Source organism: Corapipo altera, unplaced genomic scaffold, assembly GCF_003945725.1.
Source record: "Corapipo altera isolate COAL_440 unplaced genomic scaffold, ASM394572v1 61153, whole genome shotgun sequence".
NCBI lineage: Eukaryota > Metazoa > Chordata > Aves > Passeriformes > Pipridae > Corapipo > Corapipo altera.
This window is the reverse complement of record NW_020884958.1, coordinates 2,000,792-2,028,666: the sequence shown is the minus strand read 5'-3', so window position 1 is coordinate 2,028,666 and position 27,875 is coordinate 2,000,792. Positions and strand designations below refer to the sequence as shown.

At 43.5% G+C, this 27,875-nt stretch overlaps 1 protein-coding gene and 1 long non-coding RNA gene across 19 annotated transcripts; one reads left to right on the top strand and one right to left on the bottom strand.

The window, feature by feature from the left end:
* The first annotated feature begins 839 nt into the window (after nucleotides 1–839).
* Nucleotides 840–15,570, top strand: LOC113956857. Of its 2 annotated transcripts, XR_003530986.1 has the most exons (5): nucleotides 840–1,020; nucleotides 1,758–1,861; nucleotides 3,468–4,895; nucleotides 6,363–6,483; nucleotides 14,987–15,570. It is a non-coding gene; the product is annotated as an uncharacterized LOC113956857 (long non-coding RNA). The 2 variants fall into 2 exon arrangements; XR_003530985.1 differs by lacking the exon at nucleotides 14,987–15,570 and having other exon boundaries at nucleotides 6,363–6,533.
* Nucleotides 7,239–27,875, bottom strand: TMEM246 (transmembrane protein 246). Of its 17 annotated transcripts, XM_027663815.1 has the most exons (7): nucleotides 27,704–27,875; nucleotides 26,279–26,432; nucleotides 21,658–21,920; nucleotides 19,106–19,163; nucleotides 17,550–18,567; nucleotides 11,733–11,883; nucleotides 7,239–8,690 (listed from the first exon to the last, which is right to left on the bottom strand). In XM_027663815.1, exon 7 carries the CDS (start codon nucleotides 8,559–8,561, stop codon nucleotides 7,374–7,376), a length of 1,188 nt encoding a protein of 395 aa, XP_027519616.1. In that variant the 5' UTR covers nucleotides 8,562–8,690; nucleotides 11,733–11,883; nucleotides 17,550–18,567; nucleotides 19,106–19,163; nucleotides 21,658–21,920; nucleotides 26,279–26,432; nucleotides 27,704–27,875; the 3' UTR covers nucleotides 7,239–7,373. The 17 variants fall into 17 exon arrangements, with proteins under 17 accessions (XP_027519616.1, XP_027519613.1, XP_027519618.1 ...); XM_027663812.1 differs by lacking the exon at nucleotides 11,733–11,883; XM_027663817.1 differs by lacking the exon at nucleotides 11,733–11,883 and having other exon boundaries at nucleotides 21,819–21,920.

Genomic DNA, 27,875 nt, shown 5'->3' with positions numbered 1-27,875 from the left:
CTCCTGGTCTGGTAGAAACTGTCACAGGAAGAAAGTACTTGGAAGTGTTTCTTTCCCAGTGTCACCTGTGATATGGTCTGACAGCCTATTAGAGAAAATCTGTGGGAGTCTTCTTGAAAAAAAAATCAGTGTTTGACATTTAAGAATCACTTTAGATAATCTCCTGCAGCCCACTTTGCATTCTTATCTCTTTCAGAAGTATATATATCTTTTTTCCAGGCGGATAATTACTGATATGTGCCTTCTAGACCTTCTGAGCCAACACTCAGCACTCCAAGCACTAGCATTACAGGTCCTAGCAGAGATTTTGAGGAGTGAGGAGATAATGGTTAATGATGGAGATGATGGACATGATGGTTAACTTTTCCACTTAGTTTAGGAATGGGAGCCTTTTCAGGCAAGAACATGGAATGAGGAATTATGCTGGATGATGTCACTGTAAGGTTTGGTCCTGTTAGCATGCAGACCCATGACAATGACCAGAAATTGCAGTGATATTAAAATGGAAAAGAGTACATACTTTCATCATAAGTAATCATACAATATTTGTAGCTCTAAAAATTAGGTTATATAGGTATTGTGTATCCTTAAATGATAAGAGGAATAAGCTTGCGTTGTGAGGGGAATGCAGCATACTTGCATTTAACCAAACAACTAACCTGGCCCATAAAAAGTACAAATCATTGCCTGCAATAATCATTCTGTGAAAAAAATTGGTGTATTATCCAAGTTGCAAGCCTGTGTCATGGAGTTCATGATTAAACTCAGTATTGCCAGTTCACTCACCTTTCCAGTGACTCAACTGATTTTTTTAATGGCTTCTTTTTCTGCTTAAGCCTTTTTCAGACTAAGGTGGTGCAGCCCTAGGGCTGTGGCTGGACAGAGGCTGTCTGCTGGTGTGAGTAGAGGGGGCATTCCCAGACATTATGGGAACAGAGATGGGATTTGTAGCCATGAACACCAAGAAAACAAGAGGCAAAGAGAGGCAGATGCCATGCAGACAAATGTTGAGGGGTCCGGGTAACCACTTTGTGACAAAGTGGCTCCAAAATGTGGAACAAACACCTTTCGTAGCATCCATTGCTGTTTATGTTGCCACTCATTGTGGTGGTACCTTGGGTTTGTCTTTTGCAGTTTGCAGGTTTGCCAGTGGGAGTTCAGTTTCAGAGGAAGGACCATGTCTTCTATGCATCCCTGGGGTTCCTCATCCCCAAATACACATACCTAATCAAATACAGCGATTGAGGAGTTTCTGCACAGATTATAGCTTTTTTATGTGTACATGAGAAAGCTGATATAAACAGTGTTGCAACATAAAAAACTTTACAGCTTGCTCAAATCTGTGTCTGAAACATCACTGCAAACAAGATGCATAACTAGTAAGAGCTTAAATCTTCATTGTTGTGCCTTTTATAGCATGAAACGGAAAATAGTAGTTAGGTATAAAAGAGACTGCTAAAGTTAAAACACAAATGTCTGGCATTTTCTCTCACAACTATGGCAGAACATAAGTGTATTTTCTGTTTGAATGGCTTGGAAATTGTGCTCGTATTGACTTTTCCATATGAAATCACCATACAAAAGTTGACAGAAGTATGCATTTAGAATGTTAAAGAATACCAAAAACTGTATTCACAGATGGCTTGGGTTATTACTTAGGTCTTAATTTGTTGGTTTGCTTTCTGGAGTTTGACAATGCAAGTACCAGGTTTTCATAGTAGAAGTTAATTTAATTGCTGTCCTTTTTTTACATCCAGCCTTGCTGTCTAAGGATCTGCCAGTTCTGCACTGAAATTTTGAGTGAAGTCTTGCTGGATAAAGTACATTAAAATCAATGGAAAGTCTGGTTTAAAGGCAACAGGTAGAAAGTTTTGAATTGCTTATATTCTTCCAGGTTGGAGATTGTGGTTTTTTCTGTCTGGTTCTACCAGAATAATTCTGATACTGTTTTTGCGTTTAATTACTCAAATTAACTAGCATTTTAAAAACAAATAATAGGCAAATGTGAAGAGAGGCAAACTGTAGTACATCTGAGAAAGAATGATGAAAGAAATGAAGCAATTTCAGAGATGACACGGTCACCAAGAGAAAAATTAAAAGCTTAAAGCTTCCCTCTGTAAATGAAATACTATTTAACCTTATCAACACTTTTGGACGTGGTCAGACCTGTAAAAGGTATTGAAATGGAATGGAAAAATACAGTGGGAGTTGGAAGCATGTCCAAGAATCATATGCATCCACATGAAAAACACCTGGCTCTGTGGCCCCGAGAGGCTGCTGCCTGCGTGACGGGGTTAAAGTCTAATCCAAGCTGAGTCTGTCTCCTGCCCACCTCTCCACACTGTGCTGGATGTTTCCTGTTTTCTGTACTCTGCAGTCTTGCTCAACCATCTCAAAGTCCAGCTTATTCATCCCTATCTAATCAGAGGTATTGTTTATTAAGTAGTTTGTTTTCCCCACTCGCCTACAGCCTTCACCCCCAATGTGGAGAGCCTGGCTTAACCCCTCTGAAAGAAATTCCCCTGTATTTTTGGCTCCACAGACATGAACATAGTGGGCATATGGGGTTGTTGAGCAGAACAGAATCATGCCCACAGAGCCCATCAAGGGGATTGAACAAGGGAGGGTTTGCTTTGCTCTTCGTTCTGTGCGACTTAAAGCTGGGCTGCAATGAACACCATGACTTGGAATGAAAAATAGGCAAGCACACAACATCACTGTTATCAGAACCCAAATCTTTGTAATAATTTCAATAGTGAGCATAGCAAACCATGATACGACTTTAAATCAGGCTGCCTGAGGCAATGTTTCAGGGCTTTGCAAACCACCTGTAACAGGACATGAAGGTAAGTGCTGTGATGACACTGGTCTCCGTGCTTTTCTGTTGACTTTTGTTTCTGAAAAAGTAAGTAGGCAAACAACTAGCTTCTGTAGGAGACACTTAACTGTTTATTACCTGTCTCTCTAGTAAGCACACAGTCCCCCCAAAAAAGCACAATCAGGTGCTGCATGTTAATATTCGCATAGTTTGCAAAACACAACCCCCAACAGATGTCTGGAATGGATCAGCCTGCTGAAAAGACCATGGTAGATGTGGTTTCTGCACTGCTACAGGAACACTGGATACCGTGGCAGAAATTCAAAGAGAAGGTACAACAGGCACAGCTGTCCAGAGGTTTATGTAACAGGGCAATAAAATATAAGTCTTATTTTTCATCATCAACATTTAAAAATCACTGTTGCTACACAGCTACGTAAGTGGCATTCATGGCTTGCCATGAAGAACAAAGTCGTGGAAAGGGACGTTGATGTTGCTTGGCCTGTAAGTGCATGGATAAAGTGGCTGATAGGGTGGATTCTCCCAGAGGACAGATACTCTGTGGGAATGAAGTTTCTTCAGCACAGAGACACATGTAGTGAGAAAGCACAGACCACAGAGTACCTAATTCTCTTTACATTTTTCGCAGATGTGTTTTACTGAAGATTATTCAGAACCACAGGTTGGGCCCTGCCATCTGCTGAATTTGGATATGATGTCTGCAAAGCTGGTGTGGAAATAAAACAAAACTCTGCCTTTGGGAGAGAAACTGCCAATGCCTTTGTAGCTACAACTGTCTCCCACAGAAAATTACCTTTCTTATTTTGTGAGATATGTACCCTCTCCATACAAACGTAAGCTAAGGTTAAATTCCAGCTCTCAGAGCTCGATTTTATCTCAAGTCCCTGCTAAAATGCCTCAGTACTTGATTGGAGAAGAGCATGAGGACTCTGCTCTAGTAAGACCTGCTTTGAGTGTGGAAGTAGACCATGGACCTTCATAGGTCTTTTTCAACCTGTGTGGCTGTAGAATCAAAATTATTACATCTGTGGAATCACATGAACATGGAAGTATCTTTCTTTGTCAAATTTGGTAAGGAAAGATGGATCTCTCAGTCAGGAATACAAACAGAAAGAACAGACAACAGAGTTTTACTAGAAAGGTTGTTTATTTTGTTGAAAGTTTGCTTGTAAATAACTATTTAAAAAAAAAAAAAAAAAAAGAAAAAAAAATTAGCCTGCATCCAGACAAGTTGCTGTTGAAATACCCAATCTAGTGATTCACAGCTCCTCACCACTGGAAGGAAGGCTTTTCCCTTCTCTTTTCAAATGCAGTGTCTTCTCACTAAGACATTGATTCCCAATGCAGCTAGAAAATCCTCTTGAGCTTCTAATCTAATAGAGAGACCTGTTATTTTATGTCCTGTGTTCTGCCAGAATCATGCTTATGTTGGACATGTCTTGGAAACAAACGCAGTTTTGGTCTAATTTAATAACTTGTTTTGGACAATAAAGCCTTGAGTCCTGCTGCTGGCCCATCAAGAAAGAATCCTCTTGTGCATGCAGTAGTAGCTGTGTTCAAAAATAGTCTCCAAACTATTGGGAATAAACCCAAGAAAAATGACAGTTTGTTTAAAAAACAGTCACTAAATCTGTTTTAAAGTGAATGAAACCAAAATCTTAAGGCCACATTTCAAAAAGCTAATGCTATGCCTTGAACTTATATAGCCTGTGATACAGCAACTCAGCTCCACTCTCCCCTGATAGAAAAGAGAGGGAAAAGGCTTTTGTGTATTTGAAACTGCATTTTTCGTCTGAACTGCAGAACAAAATCCAACAGGAATTAAGAATTCACAGTAACCTCCCATTTTCTGTTCTGAGGGTGATGTACACTTCTCTGACCTGTGGCACAGAAAAGAGGAACAAAAATCACTCTACCTGTGATAGGTCAAAGGCAGCAGCACCAGATGGAGCCCTTGCCTGAGATGCCCCACTGGCAGGGTGGGCACTGCCCAAGTACCAGTAACTCAGAAACAGCTCCCAGCAGGCTCAGTAAAAGCAGCACCTCTGTTGTGAAGGTGAGTTGTGCACTTAAGAAAATCATTCCAGAAGGCTATAAAGAATTAACCTGCTTCTTGCGCAAAGGAGTTTGTTCTCAACTGGTTTATCTGAAACTCTCACACTTGCAAGTTCAAGCCCCAGGCCCTCTGCATATTGTCTGGTCTCCCAATCAACTTATCTCTTATGACCTGAAAATTGTCTTCTTGTTTAGAAGGGATGCCTCAAATTCGTGTTCTCAATTTTCAGCTCTGAGGCTCAGTGAAATTATTGACCCCCCCTGGACTTTTGGGATGACAAAGTACTACCGGACAAACAAGGAAAATAACTTTTGAGACAAATAGATAAATAATTTCTCCATATGAAAACATTTAGTAACTGTATATAGTTAATTGGTTTCTTTTCTAAGATATCCTCCTTTCTTTTCCCTCCTCCTTTTTTCATTCCCTGACCCATTTATTGTACATTACTGTGAGATCTTTGCAAGAATGAATATGAATGGGCCCTCAAGAAAAAAACAGGACACTGTCCTGGATTTGTATAGCACAAAGATATAAAAGAATAAAGAGAAAAAGAGTGTCAGCAGTGAAACATTCTAAGCTGAAGATGCAGAAACAAGTTGCATATGCAGGCACTTAGTGAAATAAATACACAACAACACTCAAATCCTGTCATCCTGACCCTGTGTAAAGCCTGAGAAGATGTTTGCCCATCTGCCTTGGTATCCTCAGGGTTTTCAGCAGCTGGGAATTTTGCCTGTGCCATTTTTCCAGCGTCCTCTGGCAGGAGAGGTGCTTTGCCTTTGGAATGACATGAAATCCACCAGCAGTTTTTACTTACCTCTGATTTCTAAAGCTGTCCTAAAAGTATTCCATCTGATTACTGGGAGAGCAAAGCACTGCTCTGATGCCGTTTCTCTGCTAACCTGCACTATGTGTTTGTGTTGTGTAACTGGTACCCACAGTGTCCTGACAGATATTTCTTTGGTTTCATTTCTCAGGAGTTTTAAGTCTTTCACACCTATAAGCAGACCTGTTAAGGCATAAATCACCTAGGAGAGACCTGCGGGAAGAAAATTCAAAGCAGAACTCTTCCATCACCAAAATAAAAAAACCCAAACAACTAAACTCAACAAAAATATTGTCTGTGGTTCACTCTAAAGCTAGGAATGAGTTTTTAAAAACAGTTCAACCAAATTCCACATATAAGTGGAATTTGATTCAAAGCCCACTATAGCCAAGGTGGGCTTTTCATTAGATATACACAGTTTTTGCCTGTTTTCAATCTGTATGAGATCTTTTGTCACTTGCATGGTTTTATATTTAACCGTGCCCACCTCCCTGGTACAAAGTACCTATCCAAATGCCTAACAACCAGGGCACACAAAGTTAATGGGTCACTATTAGAGTGGCCTCTTGATGTACTGTGCTATTGGTGCCTGTCTTTGTGAAGAGATAACAGATAACAGGTGTTTTGCTTCCTGCCAGGAGCAGTGAATGAACCACTCAGGCGAGATGGGAATTACAGCTCCAAAATGAACAAGAATCCTGCACAACAGCAGGACCTGATCTAATCTTTCCTTTGCCTCTGTGCTGGTAGGAAGGCAAGGTAAATTAATCTGGAATACCTAAGTTCAATCAGTGACTGATAAGACCTCCTTTAATGAGCTAGATGCACTACAACTAGTGATGATACCAACCAGCACAGGAATCAATCCTGTGATGTGTATTAACATCTGTCGTGTATCAATGAAAACGTGCATTTGTGACCTGTCTGTGCAACACCAATGGATGTGATTCTGTTTTCCTATTCCTACTCTCAGAGTTGACAATTAATGGAGCAGCAGAGGCTTTATTTTTAAGAGCCTCTGGTCTGAACAAAAAGAATCGGAAGGGTGAAGGTGCAGATAGGATCTGCAGGGGAAAACAGTAACTAATAGAGGCTTCATAAAATTTTAAGCATCCAGACAGAATTTGCGGGGAAGTTCCCGTAAACCACCTCTGCTTTTGAACGGTCTGCTCAAAACCACAGCTTTGAAACAGACAGAGGTCAGCAATCAGACCTTAGTAAGGATGAGGAAATAAGGCCTGCCCTTCCTCATTAGCTTAAATTTAAAACATTCATTTTGTCCCACATTTCTGTTGCCCTAAAGCAAATTTTGTAATCAGCGTACAGAAGAGTAAGCAGGATAGCTGTGCATGTTGGTGTGAGAGCTTTTCTTTAAGAACAGTTAAGGTAAGTGGGCAACCCACACCTTCTGCTGGGATCATCCACTCCTCTCCCAGGTGGTGCATGGTATATATTAAATAGGGTCTATATGTATATCAGTTAATTTTCTTAAGAACCTTTGTGTTTTGTTTTTTTTAAAGAGAGTTATTCTTTGTCCATTTGGAGGCACAGGAAGCCTGGTGCAAGCAGCACAATATCCCAGTTGCACACTTCCCCTTCTGCCCAGTGGCAAGTTCCCTGGCTTTTGTGTCTGGAAAGGCATGCACAGATCACAGCAGCTTCGGGCTGCTGTTCAGCCGGAGGCTGGAATACATTCCCACATGGCGGACCAGGTTGGGTTCCACCACATAGGCGTTCTCCCCCTTGGCCCACAGCAGGGAGTAGAGGGCAGTGTCCTTAGCAAATCCCTGCCGGCAGTGCAGCCCCTGCAGGTAACCTAAGGCACGCCGGGCAGAGGGAGCTGGGAATAGCATAGCTGGGGTGCAGCACTCGGTGACTGGCACCACGTTGTAGAGCGCGGGGTGCAGGCGGCGCAGCTCCAGCAGGTAGTGCCGCCCCACCAGCTCCGACAGGGCCATGCTGTACAGAGCAAAGAACAGCACGAGCAGCCAGCTGGGGCTGGGCCGCCCCAGTGCCCATGAGTACACACAGCTCAGCACCGGCCCCAGCAACATGCCCAGGCCCAACCACTCCAGGATCCTCATGGGCTCCGGGTTGAAGTAGTGCTGGAGCCGCTCAGGATGGTAGAGCTTGAAGTAAAGAGCATCTCTGAGGTATGGTTTGGAGAACCGCGCCAAGAAGAGGTGCTGCAGGACAGAGAATATCTCCTTCTCTGGCACAGCATCATCTTCCACTACAAGGATGTACTGCGGGTTGTATGATAGCAGGGACTGCTCAAGGCAGAAGACATAGTCCTGCTTCTCCTTCTCAAACTGGTTCACTCTGGGGTCAGGGTTCTCTCCAGTTCTGTCACGACTGACCATAGGAAAGAAGCTGCTCAGCAATCTGACATCCTGATGGCTACTGGGGTCTGATTCCACGTTGCAGAGGAGCACGCGGTGGCTCCGGCAGCGTGCACCACATTCCTGGAGGAGGCGGTGGAAGCGGGAGGCCACTTGTAGGACATAGTGGAAATCATACCGCCTCTGCACAGTGATAATGGTGATCAGCAGCAAGGGCTGGAAGGCATCACTGCCAGAGGCCTCAGAGGCATTTGGTATCTGCATCTTCTCAAAGTAATGGAGGGCGTCCTGTCCCTCCTGCTGGTTGTGCTCCAGGAACTCCTGGCTCATGGGGTTCAGGTGCCAGCGCCGCAAATAGAAATAGGAGTGGAGGAGCCGGTGGCAAATCAAAGGGGCAACCACCCCGAACGTCATCACAGTCAGCATGATAAGATGGACAACAGAGCTGGACCAGCGGCACCACCTCCCACAGAGCTGCCAGGCTTGGTGTAACATAACTGCTGCAGAAGGAGGGCACTCCGGTGCTGTTCATCCCTCAATCCTTCAGTTCCAGTGCATGCTCCTCCCTGGATAGCAAGCTATCACCGGGGCAGTGGCTGCCAAACCTGCACAAGTTGTCCAAGCCTAGAAAGGAAGAAAAATTATGGTTACTGAAATAGGAACTGACAGAGAAAATGGAAAACAGGGGGTTAGTCACTGAGTAAGTCAAAATACACAGCCCTTTAGGAGTCCCTTGTGGTGGGGCCATCACAGAATAGTCCTGGTTTAGGATAGATGAGTCAAACTTAGTTTCCAGCAAAGTGCCCCTAAGGCCTTTTCATCATGTAGGAGCTCTGATCCAGCTTAGCTCGACAGGACTTTGTTGTGTTTGTTACTGTGCTTCAAACACATAATGACAGACAATGTGAATGGAGGATGTGTGGAAATCCTTTCCTGTTAAAGGCAGAGAACTCAGATACCACTTTCTGGTCACAGTGACACAGTGAGATTTGTGTTACAGCCAAGAATCACAGCCAAACCCCTTGTGTCTTAGCCTAGCAGGCATTTGAGAGACAAACTTTTACCTCTCTGGAACGACACATGCTTCTCTTCTGTTGCTCACACACTTATAAGCGCCTGCTTTTTCACTTTCCTCCCTGGAGTGTGAAGCCAGATAACAAAGACACCAATTTACTTCACCAAGGGCCCATGTACATGCTAAGTGTAATGCGTGTGCCTGAGTGCCTGTCTGTCTCTTTCAGATGTCTCCTCCTTGCTACACCCTGTGAAATACACAGGCACAGCAAGATGTTGCAATTGAGCCATTGACTCATATTTCTTATTTAAAAGTTTGCTATTTAAAAGTATATGCCTCTTATTTAAAACTGAAACATTCATATAAATATATAATTTTTTTTGTACAGATACACACTTTAAATAAACATCCACCTTTGCAAAAGTCAGAGTTTGCCACAATTGGCTTTTCTGTTCTGCTTCTCTGGCTGCCATGAACACCTCACAGCCTGTCTGTCAGAAGCTTACACAAAATCAGGGTAATTAGGCTGTACAGATAAATTCTGTTGTGCCACTAATCTCCCTTTTTAATCTGCTGTTTCATTCTCCCTTTAATTTCCTATTCCCTCTCCTTCTGAACTGAGTTATCCATACCCCCTCACTGAGCTGACTGAGTGCACTGGGTCTTCAGTGGAGAGCTTCTCTGACTTTTACCTTCTGCCTTCAGCAAGTTCTGATCATCAAGTGGTGCTCCTAGACCAAATGTTACTCTTTGTTCTTCTCTGCACTGCCATCTGAAGGAGCTTAAGCAATGTTGGGTGGGTAGAAAGAAATCATGGCTTTTCTCTTCTGTCTCAGAAAAATGGATCTTGTACAAGAAATGACTTGGAGGAGACAGATCAGGATCTGACTGGGGGAACTTCAAAACTGCCTTCATTACTGTAGTCACAGAATTGCTGGTTTTATGATTCACAGAACTTTTTCCTATTACCATATGGGAATGTGAAAACATTCTATGAAAGGCCTTTTAACAAGATTAATGGAAAATATACAGGAGTTATTCCAAATATTTGATAGAGAACAGGTATCCTTAAATAGACTGTGGTGTCAGTGTTGTGCTCTCTTATGATTCAAGAAAAGATTTAGAGTAATTAAATAAATGTTGATGCATGAGAATCTGCACCCACATAGCTTTTTTTTTCTTTTTGAAACAACTGTGATACAATCCTGTTTCACAGACACTGCATTGCATTGTACCAGTGGACCTCGTAAAGGCCTTAAAGGTGATGGCTGCCTTTCAGCTGTGAAATCCATGTCATGAGGATTCAGGACATGAAGACCTGAAATCTATCAGATGCAAAGACCTGGCATTTAAATCCATTTATTCATCCAAAGTCCTGGGCTTTCCAGCTAACCTGTCACAAGCATTAAGGAAACACACAAATGCAGAATCATATTCTACAACTCACACTGGTGTACTGCTAAGTCTCCTCTTGATATGAGCATTACTGTGGGCACTGTATCTGAGACAGACTCCAAATGTGAAAGTGAGGACCACAGTGGGAAAAGGAGATGAAGAAAAGCTAGAAAGTAGTTTAGTTGTCAGAAGTAAAGAAGTTTACTTTCCACCTGCCAGCTGTGCCGAAGATCTGAGATAAAAAACCTGTGAGACAGCAGTGAGCTCTTGGGATATACACTGAATATATGAATATACATTAATAATTCTTTGAGCATTTTTTTATTAATAATTCTCCGAGCAACCTGGTCTAGTGAGTGGCATCCCTCACTGGAGGGCTTAGAACTAGCTGGTCTTTAAGGTTCCTTCTAAGCGAAACCACTCAAGGAGGCCTCCTTCCCTTATACCATCTTCTTCTGAAGAGGGAAAAAGGGGTGTCCTGTCTTCCCTGGTGGCCAGCAGAACTGGAGGAGCTGCAGCCTCATGAGATGAATCAAACAGATTTTCACCTGAGGTCCTGCTCTTCTGCAGCCCATGTTTTTTAAGGGTGAGGCTCACCTGAAGGTGACTCCCAGGCCCCCGCAGGGGGACTCACACAGAGTCTGAAGCCCAACAGTCCCTTCTCCACCCACCCTTCCTGTTGGGAAAGTGGTGCTGGGACTCCATCTGCTGGTGTCCCAGCTCCTGGCTTGGGACAGGGTGAGTGAGGTGGTGCAGGGGAGCATCACCATCTCTGGAGGTATCTCCTGCTTCACACAAGGAAGTAGCTGCCCCTGGAAAAGGGGACTGGAAGCCAGCCACAGTCACAAGAATTTATGATTTAACCCTGGCTTCACCTCATCAGTAACTGAACTCAGGATCTCAGAACTCTTATCCTGGTTCTGCAACTCAGAGAGCCTCAAGGAAAACAACAATCACACACACACACACTTCTGGAACTCCTTCAGTCTTCCTCTGCTGCCTGGGCTGTTTGCAGTCACACAGACTGCCACACTCGTATTGTATTCGTAGAGGAAAAGGCTGTTTTCCCTGGGCAGTGAAATGACCACAGAGGTTAAAAATGGTCAGGAGCATATTAAATCCGGTCAAATTTTTGCAATTCATGCAAAAACCAAGCTGAAGGATCTCGAAAAGTGGGAAGACACTGACCTCCTTCCCATGTTCTGTCTGTAAGACTGGGAACCTGAGAATTCCCATATAGATAAAAAATGTCTTACTTCTGCAGAGGTGAAGTTTGATCTTATCCGCAGGATTTAAATCAGAGTTTCTGTTCAGGCTGTTTTCTATCCTTTAGGATGGTTCTGACTTCACAGAAGCCACTCTGTTTTCAGAAACTGTTGGTACAGTCATTTTCATCTTCTTCCCTTTCTAGGGGGAAAAAAAAAATCTTGTTTTTCTTTAAGGCATTTCAGACAGAAACAAAATGAAGTTTGAGGGAAAAACCAAGAATCAGAATTGGATTTTATAGTGCTTTAAGAAATCCCACTATATTAAACCTGAGTAGTAATTACTTTGCAAACATATAAATACTTGCAGTGGAGATCAGCTTTATTCACGTTCTGTGTAGAGCTGAGCCATTGCTTAAACATATCTAGAAGTTGTGGTGATATAAAGCTACAGAAGTTGCTTGTTCCTTTTCTTAGATCCTCATGATGAAGATCCCTTCCACAAACACCTGATTCCAAACCTATGTTCCTAGCTTCACTAGTCCCTTAAATCCTTGGCTGAATTATACTGTGCAGGAAAAAGTCACCTCTGCACACACGAGGGAGAGTAGAAAAATGAGTAATATCCTCTTTGGAGTGCAGAACACCGTCTGCTGTGTTTGTGCTTTGAGAGAAAGCTGATTTTCCATCTGGTCCAAATTCCTCTCCACAGAGGTATTCCCACAGGCAGGAAAAAAGTTTCCTACATGTTTCAAAGCATCAAAAATTTTAGGTTCCTGATTAGCTAATGTAAGAGAGGGCATCTGCCTTCTACTCCCTGCTCCATGAGACAAGGACACAACTATTCCTTTAAAATTACAATATTAAATGATTCCTTTTCGCCTATCTACAGTTCTCAGTGTCAATGGGAAAAGATGTTCCTTTCCTACCACGGAAACAGCTGAATGAAGTTGTGGGGTCAAAAGCTACGAGGTTGTTTCTGTGAGAAACAAAGGCATGGAAAATATCACAGAAAGTTTGGCAGTCACAGTCCCCACCTGAGCCACAGCAGTGGCAGAAGTAAAGGTGTTCATATGAGCTGTAGTTTTCACTTGCGAATTGATCCTATAGCAGCATCTCAAGTTGAAACCTTTGTGTGGAAAACACTTCTGTGCCCCAGCCTAAGATCACACAAACCAGCTGCAAGCTCAGGACTCAGATCTCTACTCATTAACTCCCTCTGGCAGAGACAAGGCCTTTGTCTTGGTGTGACAATCTTGCTTGAATCTGAGGAAACTGATGCAGCTTCACAAAGAGCCACACAGACCTCCTCCTGTTCCCTATATGCATGCTGACAGCTGAATGTGGTGCACAGATATCCTCGAATTCTGAAACCTGAAGTCCCTACCATGAGCTGATCCCTATTATTGGGCCAGATGGCCAGCTTTTCTCATCTGCAATTCCCCTTGTTTTCTGACAGCTTTTAGTAGGTCAGGTGCCAGACAATATTTCTGCAATGTGTCAGGCCTGCCTTGACGACAGCAGTGTCCAGTAGAAGCCAAGCACCTACAGATCTGACCATTACAATCAGATGCCAAACTGGTAGTTGGGCTCCCTAGAAAACAAAAGGAGCTGTGCTTTAAAAACAATCAGCAGGACCTTAGTGATAAGATATCAGCTGTTGTTTTTTGATTCTATTTTACTGGCTACTGAACTAAGAAACGAGGTGTGTGGATGTGGCAGCTGGATGATACTTTCTCCATTTCATTTGAACTAACAGGATAAAACTATGCCACCAGTGAAACAGGCTATGAACTGGATATATATTAATTACAATTATTTCCCCAATTTCCATCTTGCTTCTCATGTACATTAATTTTCCTCTGCCATATAAACCTTAAGGGAGCCCATTCTCAACAGCTGCTGACTTTTACCTGGCAGCCTGCCTGCAATGCAATGTTCTTCTGTGTTGCTACCAGGCAGTAAAGTAGATCAGATCAAGTGGGAATGGAAAGCAGCCTGGAGAAGAGAGTTCTGCAAGATAACAGCTAAACAGAAAGACTTAAGGTTTGTGAGGAGCTGTCTTTTAGAAGATGACGCAAAGGTTTATGTGGTTTTAAAATTAATTACGCAATCCATATCTGTCTGAAGTTACATTTTTCTTTTGTGCCAGAGGTAAAAAAAAGGGTATGTTAGGGAATTTGATAAAAGATGTCTAAAAACTGCTGTGTTTTTTCATGAAGGTCTACAAAATTTTAAATGTTTGCTGTAGTATAAAATGTAAGACTCTATTAAAAAAACAAAAACAAAACAACAAAAATTATCTTAAACAATATTGCTGCTAATAATGGTATCAGCTTTCTACCTTTTGCTGTCTGCTCTTAGAATCTCAGAGCTAAATGTGCATTGACTCATCAGAGATGATACAGATAATTTGCATTTAACTCCTTGTGTCATAGCCTTTTGCTAGAATAAAACTAGGGCCCCTGCAGGCTGCAGGGCATACTGCACACAAACACAAGAGGCAATTTGTGCCTTAGTGGATCCTCAGCTGAAGAATATAAAAGATAGGAGGGAATCTGTTTTTCTCATGTAGCATATCAGCCTGGTTTTCCTGTCATGAAAAATTTGCATTCTATAGTCTACAGAGGGCCTTGTCCACTCAGTCTTCCTGGTAGGGTGGCCTGGAACAGAACCTAATAAATTCACCCATCCCTGCTCTCCCTTAATCCTAATTCATCACCTTTGGTCAGCTCCTCATCCATCCCCAGGCACAGCTGGTCATTGACACAGGGCATGACTCCCCACTCCTCATTTTCACACCTGCCCTCCCTAAAGAGCCTGTGTCCTTCCATTCCAACACTGCAGTGTCACGAGCCATCCCACCACTTTGCCAGTAAGATCACAGCCCTGCAGGTGAGTGTAAGTCTCTAACTCCCCTTGTCCATTGCCCATATCTTTGTGCAGAGGCACTTGAGTTGGGCTTTGATGAAGGCCAAGGACTGGGTGGAGTGCCTGGAATTCCTTTGTGCTGCCACTCAGGGGCTTTCCTGCTTACCTGTGATCCCATTCTGGGCATCTCTTGCAAGCTTGGCTTTAAACTGATAGGATTGGGATGAGTTGAGGTTCTCCTCCCCCAGCAACTTTAAATTAAAGCCCTCACCAACTTGGCAAGCCTGTTGCCAAAGATGCTCTTCCCCTCCCTGCTGGGGACCCCAGCAGACCTCAGCAGACTGGGTTTCTCAAAGCGAGTCCTACAGTCTAAGCTGAACCCCTGGCTGAGGCACCAGTCCTGTAACCATTTAATGACTTGCCAAATTCAACAGGTTGGCGTTTTCAAACCCCCTTCCCTTTGACTGGAAAGACTAGTGAAAAAACTACCTGTGCTCCAGAAGATGATTAAGAGACTGGAGTATTTCTCTTATGAGGAAAGGCTGAGGGAGCTGAGCCTGCTCAGTGTTGAGAAGAGATGGCTGAGAGGGGACCTCATCAATGTCTGTCAGTGTCTGCAGAGAGGGGTCAGAGGATGGACCAGGCTCTGCTCCGGGGTGCCCAGCAAGGGGACAAGAGGCAACAGGTAGAAACTGATGCCCAGAAGATTCATCAAAATGTAAGGAAGAGCTTCTTGTGAGTGACAGTGCACTGCAACAGGTTTCCTGGAGAGACTAGAGAGTCTCCCTCACTGGAGATATTTCAGAACTGTCTGGACACAGTCCTGTGCAATGTTCTCTGGGATGACCCTGCAACAGTGAGTTTGGACTGGATGACCCACTGTGGGCCCTTCCAAAGTTACCCGCTCTGTGACTGTGCTAGGCCCTGTTCTCTCAGGAATTCATGTCTTATCAAGAGCAAACAGTACCAGCCTGAGAGGGGACTAGACAAAACTAGAACTGCTTACAGCTCCACTCCTGCATGAACACCAAACTGGGGTGACTACATGTCAGTCACTGCAGGCTGTGGATACCTGTAGCCTCTGTGAGCCCAGGGAGCTCTCCTGTATGGCATGGTGGTGATAGGTCAAGGTTACTTCCTGAGGAGCAGAGACCTCCTTACCTGGCATCTGATATCTATAATGAGGTAAGAACATTTTGCATTAAGCCTAAAACTGTATTGTATGTTAGTGACATTTATATGTCCGGCTATAGCTTTAGAAGTGGAATACGTAGCAAAGTATAATCATTATTTAAATCATTGTTGAAATCATCAACTACATCATTGTTCAATTACCATTTAATTAGAGCTTTTTATCATTGTAAAATCATTGTTAAACTGTGATTAAATTATCATTCAATTGCTGCTTAATCATTTATCATTTCATTATCATTAAATAATTGATTAATTACCATTTGACTATCATCTAATCATTAATAAAACCCTTTTATTATCCCCATAATGATGACTTCCCTTAAAAATTCACCTGCAACAGTAGAGCTGTGGGTGTATAAAAGGGGAAGAGGAAATAGATGTGGTGATGGCTGCTAACACAAAAGATGTGGCACCTTTACTGTTGTTCATTTATGACTGTAAAGAATAAAGCACAGTAATAAGGAAATGCTTTGTGAGCAAAGGCCTTTGATAATAAGGCTGTAAGTTTCCACTTGGGACAGGTCCATGTAACAATCAAAATGCAAAACTGTACCAGGCAACAAGCAGAATACTGGACCTAACCTTTGTCTGAAAGAAAAAATGTTTAGTCATATTGACAAAAAACATTCCTCTTTTAAGAGACACTCTCTGCTAAATGTTAATCTACCAACTTTTCCTCTGTATTCACCACCTGTGCCTGATGAATACACAGTCTTCCTCCCCTCCCCCTGCAATGTATGAAACAGACTATTTATCTTGCATAAGGCTTGGTAAATGGGATGCCCTGGTTCTCTGGGATACTGGTGATCTGCTTGAGTCCCAAGGGAGGAAGATGTGATAAATGCAGTAGCTGATAAATAATCTGTGGTATAATTAGTGTTACCCTTGCTGGACAGACAAGCAAGCAGCAGATTTCCCATGTACAGGAGGGTGTTTATCCTGGCTTTTGTGCTTGCAATTGCTTGCTGAACCTCATGTACCTCTATGAAATGATTTTCTCAGTGACTGTATGAGAGCAAGCAAGCCTATGAATCTGCAGTGTACACGGGTATAGTTTCATGTTTTGCTGCACCATCAGCACCTGCAAATTTCCTAAACAGCCTTTGATTTTAAATGTCAGTGACTTCCACCATCAGGTTTCTTAGGTGCTCCTCATTCCCATTGGGAGAGCTGCCAGGTAGCACAAGGTGACCCTTAAAGCACTGGGATTAATAGCAGTTACCTCAGTGGTGATGGTCAAAGAGGAGAGAGCGGTAGATAAGAAAAGCTGATCCCACCTCCACTCTCTGCCCTCCTTGCCAGGCAGGACACGCACATGGCACTTCAGTGTGCCCGTCTTCAGCCCCCTTACCCGGGCTTTTGACCAGGGAAATTCTGGCCACGCTTCTGCCTCGGCTGAGGGTTTGGGTGGCACCAAGCAGGCGGCAGGAGCCGGCTGGGTTTATTCCTCTTTCCTTAAGAGTTCTACCAACCTTTCCTAACGGAAGAGCCGTTTATTTAGGCCCAGCCAGGCTCTGACCACCTGCCCTCCTGCTCGTCACCATGTACAGTCACATCCCCGGAGCAATCACAAACAGATCTCCTCGATCACTGGACGCTTTTCCCTGCCTTGCTGGCTCCGGTGCCGCAGCCACCGCAGCCCAGCCCCGCCGGTTCCCGCAGATCACGCCCCTCCCCACTGCTCGTAAGCCGGCAACTTCGTGCCCCCTTCCTTTCCCTGCTCCCCCCAGCCTCGGTGAGGCCGCCCCTTTACCCCTGAAAGCCAAACACCCAGGACAGCCCGATCCTGGCGGGGAGATTTACCCGATCCGCAGGGCAGCCTCGCATCGCCGCTCCCGCCTCCCTCCCGCTCGCAGCTCCGCTCCCGCCGCTATCTTGGCACTGGGCTTGTGGCTCACTTCTCTTCCGCGAATTTCTCTCCTCCCTCTCGCGCGGTGAGGGTGGGATTAAAGGCATCAAAGACCAAACATGTGACTCCGCCGGCATAGGGACGCTTAAAGGAGGGGAAGGGGAGATGGCCGCAGGGGGTTACCGAAAACCGGGGACGGGACCGGCCAGTGAATGCAGGTTCAGGAGCAAAAGGCGAGTTGCCGGAGCCCCGGGAGGATGCCCGGGGTGGAGACGGCAGCGCAGCCGGAGCTGCTCATTCCTGCTCGGCGGTCCCCGAATGCTCCATCGCCATCGGCGGGACTCCCGCATGGGCAGCGCAGCTCCCGCAGCCCGTCCCCAGCCAGGAGTAATCTCTGCCAGGTGTCAACCTCTGTCCCCTCTGCCGAGTGCCCCACCGGGATCCGCATCGCCCTCCCCCGCCGGGACCTGGTGGATGCTCTGGACCTCCTGCCTCTCTCTGGGGCGGGGAAGATCACCGGGACCCCACAAGCTCGAGTGGAAACTCAATGTTACGAGTCACCAGCTGGTTCTTTATGTGCGTGTAAAGCGTCACAGGTGGAAGCACGAAACTTTCACTGTCTCAGTCAGTAACCTCCTCACGGGTCAAGCGGGGAGGCTCGTTAGCTACACCAAAATTTGTGTCAGGCTGTTCAGGATTCAAACATTTTACCAAACTGATCCAGACCTGCCACTGACGTGTTTACTTCCCCTCCCCACCCTGTCCTCCTCCTCTCCATGTTCCACTTCCTTGTTCTACACACACTTTTGAGCCCTGTGACCGTAATACCTAATTAACTACAGTCACCTGAAATATGCCTCACATAAAGTTTTCTGTCTTTCATTATAAAAACTACGTAGTTTTGTGCCTGGAGCTTCAGAAAACGCAAGTCCACGTATTTGGGCTCTGACCTCTTGTAGGTCTAAGAAAAATCTGTGGGGAAAAGAAAAAAAAACAAAAACCAACCACCAAGAAAAAAGATCCCTTAGGTTGTTTCAGTAAAACACAATTCTAGCACAGCTAGAATTTTGCTAGTGCCCAGTTCTGTAACCAGAAGTTTCCAGCATGAGGTATGTTTTTAATTTTAGCATAGCAATTTCTATCATCCTTTCTAATAAGCATGATGAACAAAGGAACTCAGATGTCCATGCCTGCGATCCTTATTTTTAGTACTGGCAAAAGCCATCTCACAGCTAAGACTTCTTGCAGAAACAATGTGGAAGAAGAGGGGGGAAAACAGAGGAACAGTAATGCTCATAATAAACAACGCAATCGAGCATCACAGTTGGGTTCCTATAGTGACTTCCTAGGAAAAGGTCCCCCAGTTTACTTAGATGGATGTTGTTCTCTGAAAATAATGAGGCAAGACAGTAGAAGAAATCACAGTTTCTCAGATGATTTGCTTTCCAAAATCCTTTTTTGCCACCTCTGCCTCTTTTTCTGTTTTTAATGACAGTGATTCATACTTTACCTTCCACTTAAATACTCTCATGCCTTCAAAAGTTGATGCATTGGAAAAACAACAAATCCTGAAACAGAACAGAGAAAGAAGGGTGTATGAAAGTACTAGGGGTGGGACAGAGAGCATACATTCCTAAGAGGTCCATTACTATGTTCTTCCCAGGACTAGACTTGCAGAATTTGTGAGGAAAAAAAATATTTTTTCCACTTCTGTGTCAGTGAGCAAATGGAAAAGTGACTATTAAGCAACATCAGCAGAAACATGTCCCATTGCACCCAGTACTACATTTCAGATGGTGTTTCAGCCAGCAGAACAATTTGAGATAGTAAATGAAAAAGAATGGGCCAGAGTGCCTCTTCTTTGGGAATAAATAGTTAAGTAATTGAAATTTTGTGTAATTTTTTGTGTGATTTCTGTACAGGCTTCCCTGCTCTCACTTTAGTCACTTGCACGCGCTCTTCAGGGAACACTTGACTTTCATCCTTAAACATTAGTTCTTTAAAACAGCTTCTGTTGGACCCAAAAGACTGAGTGGGAAGAGCCTCAAGTGATCTGAGGGCTGTGGCACAGAACAACAGTGGAAGCCTGTCATTCCTGACTACTCCATTCTTATCATGGTGCTGTCTCCTGCTGTGCATGAGCATAAGGGAGACAGATCTGGCTGAAAAAACAATCTTATTATGGATTATTTCTTGGCCAAGTCACTTTATCTCATCAGCTCCCCACACCATATGACTATGTCAGCATAGCAGGGAGGGAAAGCAGAGATTAACATGTGGGGACAAAACTGCTTGTGCAGTAACCCAACTGCAACCTGAAATGCTCAGAAAAATAGTAACTTATGAAATTATTCAGCCTGTATAATAATAGGACAAGACTGAAAAACTATAACCAGAAAAAAAATCTTGTGGTGAGGATTTATCCAAGTAGTGAAGGTTCAGCCCAGCTGTTCAGATTTGAGTATTTTCTGTTGCCAAAGCACCTTTCCCCTTTGCTATCCACTCTTGACAGCCTTGATGGCACTGAGCATTTGTGCAAGGGAATGGGGATAATATTTTGTTGTGCTTTGCCTGAGATCAAGTACAGCTCCTGCTTTTCATAAACAGGAGTGTGAGAGGCAGGACCAGCTAGGCAGGTGATATTTAGATACTTGCACAATGTGCAGGCACAGCAGAAATTCACGGTCTTGGGGGCTGCTGAACTGAGAAGCCTCGTTTCTTATGGAGTTGTGATATTTGTGCCCTGTGCATCACTGTCAAAATATCCTTACTCCTGTCTCATGTTCCTTGCCCGCTCCTGATTCCTTAGCTTTCCTCCCATACAGTAGTTCTACTGCTTCATGTTTTCACCAAGGCCAGGGCATGAGAGTGTGCATACTCCAGCTGACTTTGAGCTGCATGTTCTGATTATCCAGCCAGCAAATCAAACAAAAGCTTCCTGTTTGGAGTGAGCTGAAGGCTTGCACCCAGAAGGATGGAGATGTTCATCTCTCTGCTCTGCAAGAGGCTGCATGAAGGACATGGCAGTAAACTTGTTTGAGACTTGCTTCCTTCAGCCAGTTGCAATGAAATTTGAGAAGTGTGTTCAACATTTATTAGGGGCAGGGAGGAATCTGTCAAAAGACAGAAAGAAGGAAAAAAAGAAGAGAAGTAGAAAAAACCAAAACGTTTTGCAAGCCTGATCTCCTTAGGTAAAAATCCAAAGCGACTGCATTCTAGCAGGAGGAAGGAATAATGTGTTTAGCATAACCTGTTGTACCAGTATGCCCATAACCTGTAAAGGCTGTGCCTCCTCCACAAACACTCTGAGAAGTTCTCTAGTGACAGTACTATTCCTTTATGTACAGATACCAGATGATAAAAATTACGTGGTTATTCCTGTACTGTCAGCTGCACAATAGCTATGTTCTTCTTGTAGGTATCTGCTGTTCATTTCAAAAGCTAAATTTTAAAATACTTTTCTTTCCTTACTAAGGTTTTATAGGGGGAAACCTCTCCCCCCCCAGTAAATCAGTAAATATTTCCTGCTCATATTGTTTCTTTAAGAAGCGGCAGACATTTCTAATGTCTGTTTTGAAGAGAAATACAATACTGATGATAAATTACATAAAGTGGCTTTATCTTTTTTTCTTTCAGACTCAGTATTGGTCACTGGGGACAAAAAGTGTTCAAAGTCCTTTGCTGTTCACTGGAGACATTATGACCTTATATGTCAAGGCTATTGTGTTTAACTTTAGACAACAGTAGTTAAAGGAAACACAGCTCCAGTGGGGATGGACTCATGCTGGCTTAGCTGTCTAGGGTAAGTTAATGTTCTCTAAAAAGGCTAAAATATTATGATCTCCTTTTCACCCTGGTCTGTGCATTTGGTTATTTCTTCAGGACTAACCACTGTTCATGTGTTTCCCAGGCTTTCCCTCTACAGAGTCTCCTATATACAACTGCATCCAAGACTTTTCAGGAGTATTCTAATAACTAATTCATCTTGCAGATAAATTATTACTATTCCTGTAACCTTTTCTACCCACACTGCACACATCTGAAGATGACAGAAACACTTACTGTAGTCTAGTTCACTTTAGAGAGTACTGGGCACACACACAAAGCTTTTCTATGCTTCCTTTGCTTCTCTGAGCAAATCATTAGGTAGGGCTAAAAAAACAGTAGTGTGAGCCAACATGGTGATGTGTTAAATGATGATGGAATTTCAGAAAGACTTTAACTGTGATGACAGAGAAATGGATGTATCTTGGTCAGTGTAGTTGCATATGCTCTGGGGATCCAACCTCCTTCCCGTCTTGCTCCAGCATTCTGACTCTTATAGACTGCAGAGTATTTCAAAGAGAGGGACAAACATTGTCATTTAGACTCAGAGTCCAGTGGCTCTTCAAAATATCTCTTAAAATACATTGGTTCTCAGTTACTTGTTCTGTTCTGCAACATAGAAGACTGGTCTGGAACAGACTTTTTGCTAAAAAAAAGATACTGCTGCAAAAAAAGAAAATGGGGTGAAGAGGCAAACCAGAAGATTTCCAAGCTAAGAGTCAGAAGGAATTGACCCTCAGAGACTGCAGGAATGCTTTTAATTTTCCCTTTCAGAATGTAGTAAAATTATTTTGTATGGTCACTGGGCAGATTTCACAAACAAATTCTCTGCCTGTGTGAGAGGCACAGAGAGTTAGTAATTTCTCTGCTCTCTTTCACTGCAAATTTTAGGTGAGCACTTCTGGAACTAAAGGTCTGATAACTGCAAGAGAGAAATGGCCTGTCTAGCTGGAAAGTCTGAGTACCACTCATACAAGGTTATAACTACACAAAGACTCTCAGGAAAATTGTATCAAATTATGATTATTTTAAAACTACTTCAAATCCCTAAGGGGCAGCGCTATTTGAAATTTAAGAGGTTTTAATTCAGTTTAGCTAGTGTTTTATTAACCTTTTCTCATTCCACATAATGGTAGAACAGAGACTAAAATAGTTCACTCTTATTTCATAGTTTTAATTCCTCCAGGTTACATTTTTTTGGAATATCTACGTTTAGACAAGTCCTGGGAGGCCAACTAGGGGCACTGGCCTTACTTGAAGAAAGACATAAAAGTGTGTGACTAGTCCATGATCTAGAAGGATAACGTGCTATAATTACAAGAGCTATGCTGGCTAGTATAAAGATGCAAGTGATTTCTCTAGAATTGCAAATTCTGTAATTTTCACTGCTGATGAGTAATTAATATTTTTAGACAAAGCTCATTTTCTTTTTCTAGTCTCGTAATGCAACAGTAAAGAGCTTACCAGTGTACCAAGAAATTTCTGAAGAGTATCTCTATAAAATTTAAGTGGATCTACTGCAATTAAATAACTACGGATAGCAGACATGGGCTCATTTTCAGGAAACTCCTCATAGCACTGTTTCTAGGACCAGTTGCACACAGAAATCCTCTGTGCACAGACAGTAAATTAGGAGGGTATGGTGCTCAGAAAAGAAAAAAAAAAGACAGAAAGAAAGAAAGAAAGAAAGAAAACAGTAGAGCCTGGGCTGCATTTCCTGGATTTTTTATCTCTCACGATCATTATGGCAACTGGGCAGTGAGGCAGCAAGGCACTCGCTCGTAATACTGTTGAGACTTCTCAGTCTGGGTTTCTCAGTGTTTCTCTATATTTCATTCTTCTCAGTGTTTCTTTATATTTTCTGGGTTTCTCTATATTTCATTCCTTCTTTTTTTTGGATTGCTTACCAGGATGTTCTGGGTGTCAAGAGAGAGCACCTCCCTTCCCCTCTTTCTCTCCTCTCCTTGTGTTTTAACTGAGCTGCTTCCAGTACTGCTTTGTGCCTCCAGGCTGTCTGGTTCTTCAGCACTTCCATTGTGTGTGGTGCAGCAAACAGCCTTTGGCTTTTTACAGGATATCGTATTTATGACTTACTGACCTTACTTAAGGTACTGCTTTAACTGTATAGTTAGATCATGAGCAAAGCTCATATTTGGAAAACGTACGGGAGTGCCATCCTTTTGAATTACCAAATGGGAAGGGGCAGTAGGTAAGGTTTGTTTTACAAACTTCATTTTTTCCATAAAATAAACCCGCTTAGTCATCTTTTCAATTCATACCTATATTCTCCATTTAGCTTAAAGCATTAAGTATTTCTCTACAGGAGGAAGACAACTAGTGAAATAACATGACAAAAAAGTAAGTGAGAACTTCTGTGCAGAATATATAAGCAATTTAAACATGTCTATCCAAACCAGTTCTGGTCAGGGGACAATGGAATTTCTTTCCTGCACCTGGGCAAAATATGATCTGTGTCTCTCTTCCTAGATGTGTGTCATAAGCATCCTAGTTTGCTACAGTAGGATGAACTGGTAAGCAATAATGAACTAATTTTAATTAAAAAAAAAAAAAAGAAAGGAGTGCAATTTCTTTCTACAGTAAAGCAAGAACTCAGTTAAAGTGCATTGGCTACAGTTTTATGTGTGCTCCTTTTCTTTAGTCAACTTGTCTCTCAAGAAAATTGTAACATCCTGAAATGATATAAACAGCAATTGTTGGCTAAATCAAGGATGTTGTAGAGTGACACATTTCTGCGTGACCTGATGTACCCATTGCATTGGGTGGATATGATTAAATAAATTACCCTGATGTTATTAAATACAGTTCCACTGTTGTCCCTAATAAATATGTACCTAGCACAGCACCCCCCGCCTTTCATTCCACAGGTCCTTGGGTCCATTTGTCCAACCTCTTTCCTTGTGTGTGCAACCTGCAATCCCCTTCTTAATCTGCCACTGACAGCATCTGGAGCTGATGGGCCAAAGCTCTTCTGGTCCCATCTTTAGGAGGAATCTGTGTTCTGGTAGTTCCTCAGCAGACTTCAGGCACATAAACCTTCTGGCAAAAGAGAGGATTTCTCTCTACCCACAGGGCACAGCCTTCTGCTAGCCACGATCTCAGGTTCACTTAACAGACTTTAGTGAGATCAGCTATCCACACTATCTCCCACATGGCCTTTCCTCTTGGAAGCAGCACAGTTCTGCTGGATGAAAGATCACTTCAGGTACCATCCTGGGTGTGCCAGACTTCCAAATTTAACTGCATACCTGCAGGCACATCTGGGTAATATGCGAACGGTTCACAGCACTGTGTCTCAACATCCCGCTTTACTGAAGAGAGTGCGTCTCATGCCAGTGTTGGGCTTTCATAACAAACTTTAGCACATTCTACTAGTCTGATAATGTGAGGAAGAGACAATATTTGAGTTTTTGAATGTCCTTTTGATTTGGAACAGAGATTTGGAATAGGTAATGAGTGATGCTTAGTACAACCCTGGTCAAAAGGCTGTGCAAGTCTTGTTTACACAAGGAGAATCAATGTGAGTGTACTTCTGTGGTCACAGCCTGAGCACACTAACACTACAAGCTCAAAACTGTCTCATTTGTAGGCTGTTCCCTACACAATTTTATTTACTCAGTTCATCTCTGGGTCTTTGGTGTTTTCCTCTGATTATGCTAAAAACAAGCGCACTTTCATTCCAGGAAATACTCTGCTTCCGTCATTTGAATTCATAACTAGCTGTAATTTTGAATGACTGCTTAACTCTCTCTTATAGCAATTGCAAGTGAAGGACTCTGGTTGAACCTGCCAGTTTCAGGAAAAAAAGCAACACTACCTGTCATATTCCTAGGATACTCCAAGTAATTGCAAATTGCTGCAGTTCCTCTTCACTGACATTAGATTGCTTTGCTCTCCTAGTTGCTCCACAAAAGTATCTCAAGTATTAATACAAGTATCATTAATTCCTCTCCTTAGCATTCATATTTTGCTTTGCTTATATTTTTTCCCTCGTCTGCTGAGTTGTCTCTGCATAACAATTCACAAGGAAGTGACTGTTAATCTACAAACAGCACTAAGGGAAACAGCACATTCCTTGTACTGGATTGGAACAAGGGTCTCAGTCTCAAGTTTGCAGGCTGTGTGGGAAACTACATGGGCACTCTGAAGCACAGCCATTTCTTTTATAGTGCTATGATCCAGCTGCTGCTAAAACTTCCCTTTTAAGTCCCATTTTAGGGCAGTCTCAAACACTAAGGTATGTAATATGCAGTGTATAGAAGGGCAACTCAAAGATTAGTTTGAATGCTTATCTAAAGCATTGTGGGTGGTTAAGACAAATATGGGACAGAATGTACAAGAGTAAGAGTGCTTTGCAGGAAATGGGTTTTCTTTCCCTGTGGAGGAAATGCCAAGGTGCACAGAGATAAAAGACACAGGCATGAAATTAAATAAAAGGTTGTGGTCTTCCCCATTTCAGTTACAGCTTTGCTGAGAGGACTAAATTTTCATGGGATCCACATCTGAAAGAAAAATACATAGAGGGGAGAAAAAACAAGTATAAAGCAAGGGAAGGGAAAACACAAGAACTGAAGGCTATGCTGACTCTAAGACTTCATTTGGAGTACATTTGATACAACATAAAAGCTCTTTTGGTTTCTAACACTGTGGTGAAGAACTGGCTGAACTGAGAATCTATCACTTACCAACCACTTCTTACTCAGTCAAGGGCTCTCCAGCTGCAAGGTAATGCTGTTGGTGGGAAATGCATTAGCAAATGTTTTGTTGTTTGTTGTGGTTTTTATTTTTTAACTAGTGGAGGACTGAATTCAATCTCTTAAGAAATCCCTGAGGTACTCACCTTTCCAGTGCTGTTATGTCAGGTTTTTTTAATGACACAAGTACTCTGCAAATACAGATTTCAACCAAGCTGGTCAACTTCCCTGTCCCAGCTGCTCTCACACTTGCTCACAAAGCTGCAGCAGCTCACTGGCTCACCAGGCTCGCCTTGACAGCTGCACGGGGGAAAACAAATTCACAAGGAAAGCTGTATTTTTCCTTCATGAACTCAAATGCTTACTCAGCCTGAAGTCTTGTAGGGTAGTACTGGGCTAGTCTATGGCTCTTGGGCATGGCAGCCCATTATATTGTGATTTGCAGTAGGGGGACTGTACTTTTATTTTGGCATTTTCAGTAGAGACAGCTGCTATGGAGCTGAACGAAAGCAAACCCTGTACTTGCACAAAAAACTTGTGCTGCTTTGGAGGTACAAACCTACTTTCAACCAATAAATAAACCATCAAATCACAGAATGGTTTGGGCTGCAAGGGACCTTAAAGCTTTTCTAGTTACAAACCCCTGCCACGGACAGCTCCTACTAGCCCAGGTTGCTCCAAGCTGTGTCCAACCTGGCCTTGGACACTTCCAGGGATGGGGGATCCTCAGCTTCTCTGGGCAATGCAAATAAAGCCAGAACCATGTCAGCCTGGTGCTGTCTGCAGGTGTTTTCCTGGTTTTCTACAAAGATGTGCAGAGATGAAGATACTAAACCTAAACCATTAAGATTTCACTTTAGACTTACATTATCTACTAGCTCAATCTTAGCTGGAGCTGGGCCTGTGTGGTGCATGTACGTTTATGTATTTCACACAGATAGATTTTCACAGCTTCACAGAATCATTAAGTTGGAAAAGACCCCTGAGATTGACCCCTTTAACCCAACACCACGTCAGCGAGACCATGGAACTGATTACCATGTTCAGTGTTTCCTTAAACACCTCCAGGGACAGTTACTCCACCACCTCCCTGGGCAGCCCATTCCAGTGCCTAATCACCCTTTCTGTGAAGAAATTCCTACTGATGTCCAACCTAACCCTCCTCTGGCACAACTAGGAGCCGTTTCCTCTTATATGGTCACTTGTTACCTGGGAAAAGAGACCAAGCCCCGCCTGGCTACACCCTCCCTTCAAGGAGTTGTAGGGAGTAAGGTCTCCCCTGAGCCTCCTTTTCTCCAGGCTGAGCCCCCGCAGCTCCCTCAGCTGCTCCTCACCAGACTTGTGCTCCAGACCCTTCTCCAGCTCTCTTTCCCTTCGCTAGACACGCTCCAGCACCTCAGTGTCCTTCCTGAACTGAGGAGACCAGAACTGGACGCAGCACTTGAACTGCGGCCTGGCCGGTGACCACTACAGAGAGGAGAATCGCTTTCCGAGTCCCGCTGGCTACGGTACTGCTGACACAGAATGCTTCGCCAACATTCAGAAATTCCCATAATACACTTTTAACGCACCTCGGGGAACACGGGGTGTCAGCGGGGCACACCCACGCGAGGGGCGGGTACGGGAGGCGGCCCTTCACACGAGCGGGGCGGCACGACCCGCTCCCGCCATCTTAGGTGCGGGTACGGGCATGGGCGTCGGGCGCCATGGCAATGGCGGCCATGTCGGGCGAGGGCAAAGCGG

What these genes read in the sequence shown, in the direction of transcription:
- TMEM246 (XM_027663815.1), bottom strand. Translation starts at nt 8,561, where the DNA reads ATGTTACACCAAGCCTGGCAGCTCTGTGGGAGGTGGTGCCGCTGGTCC.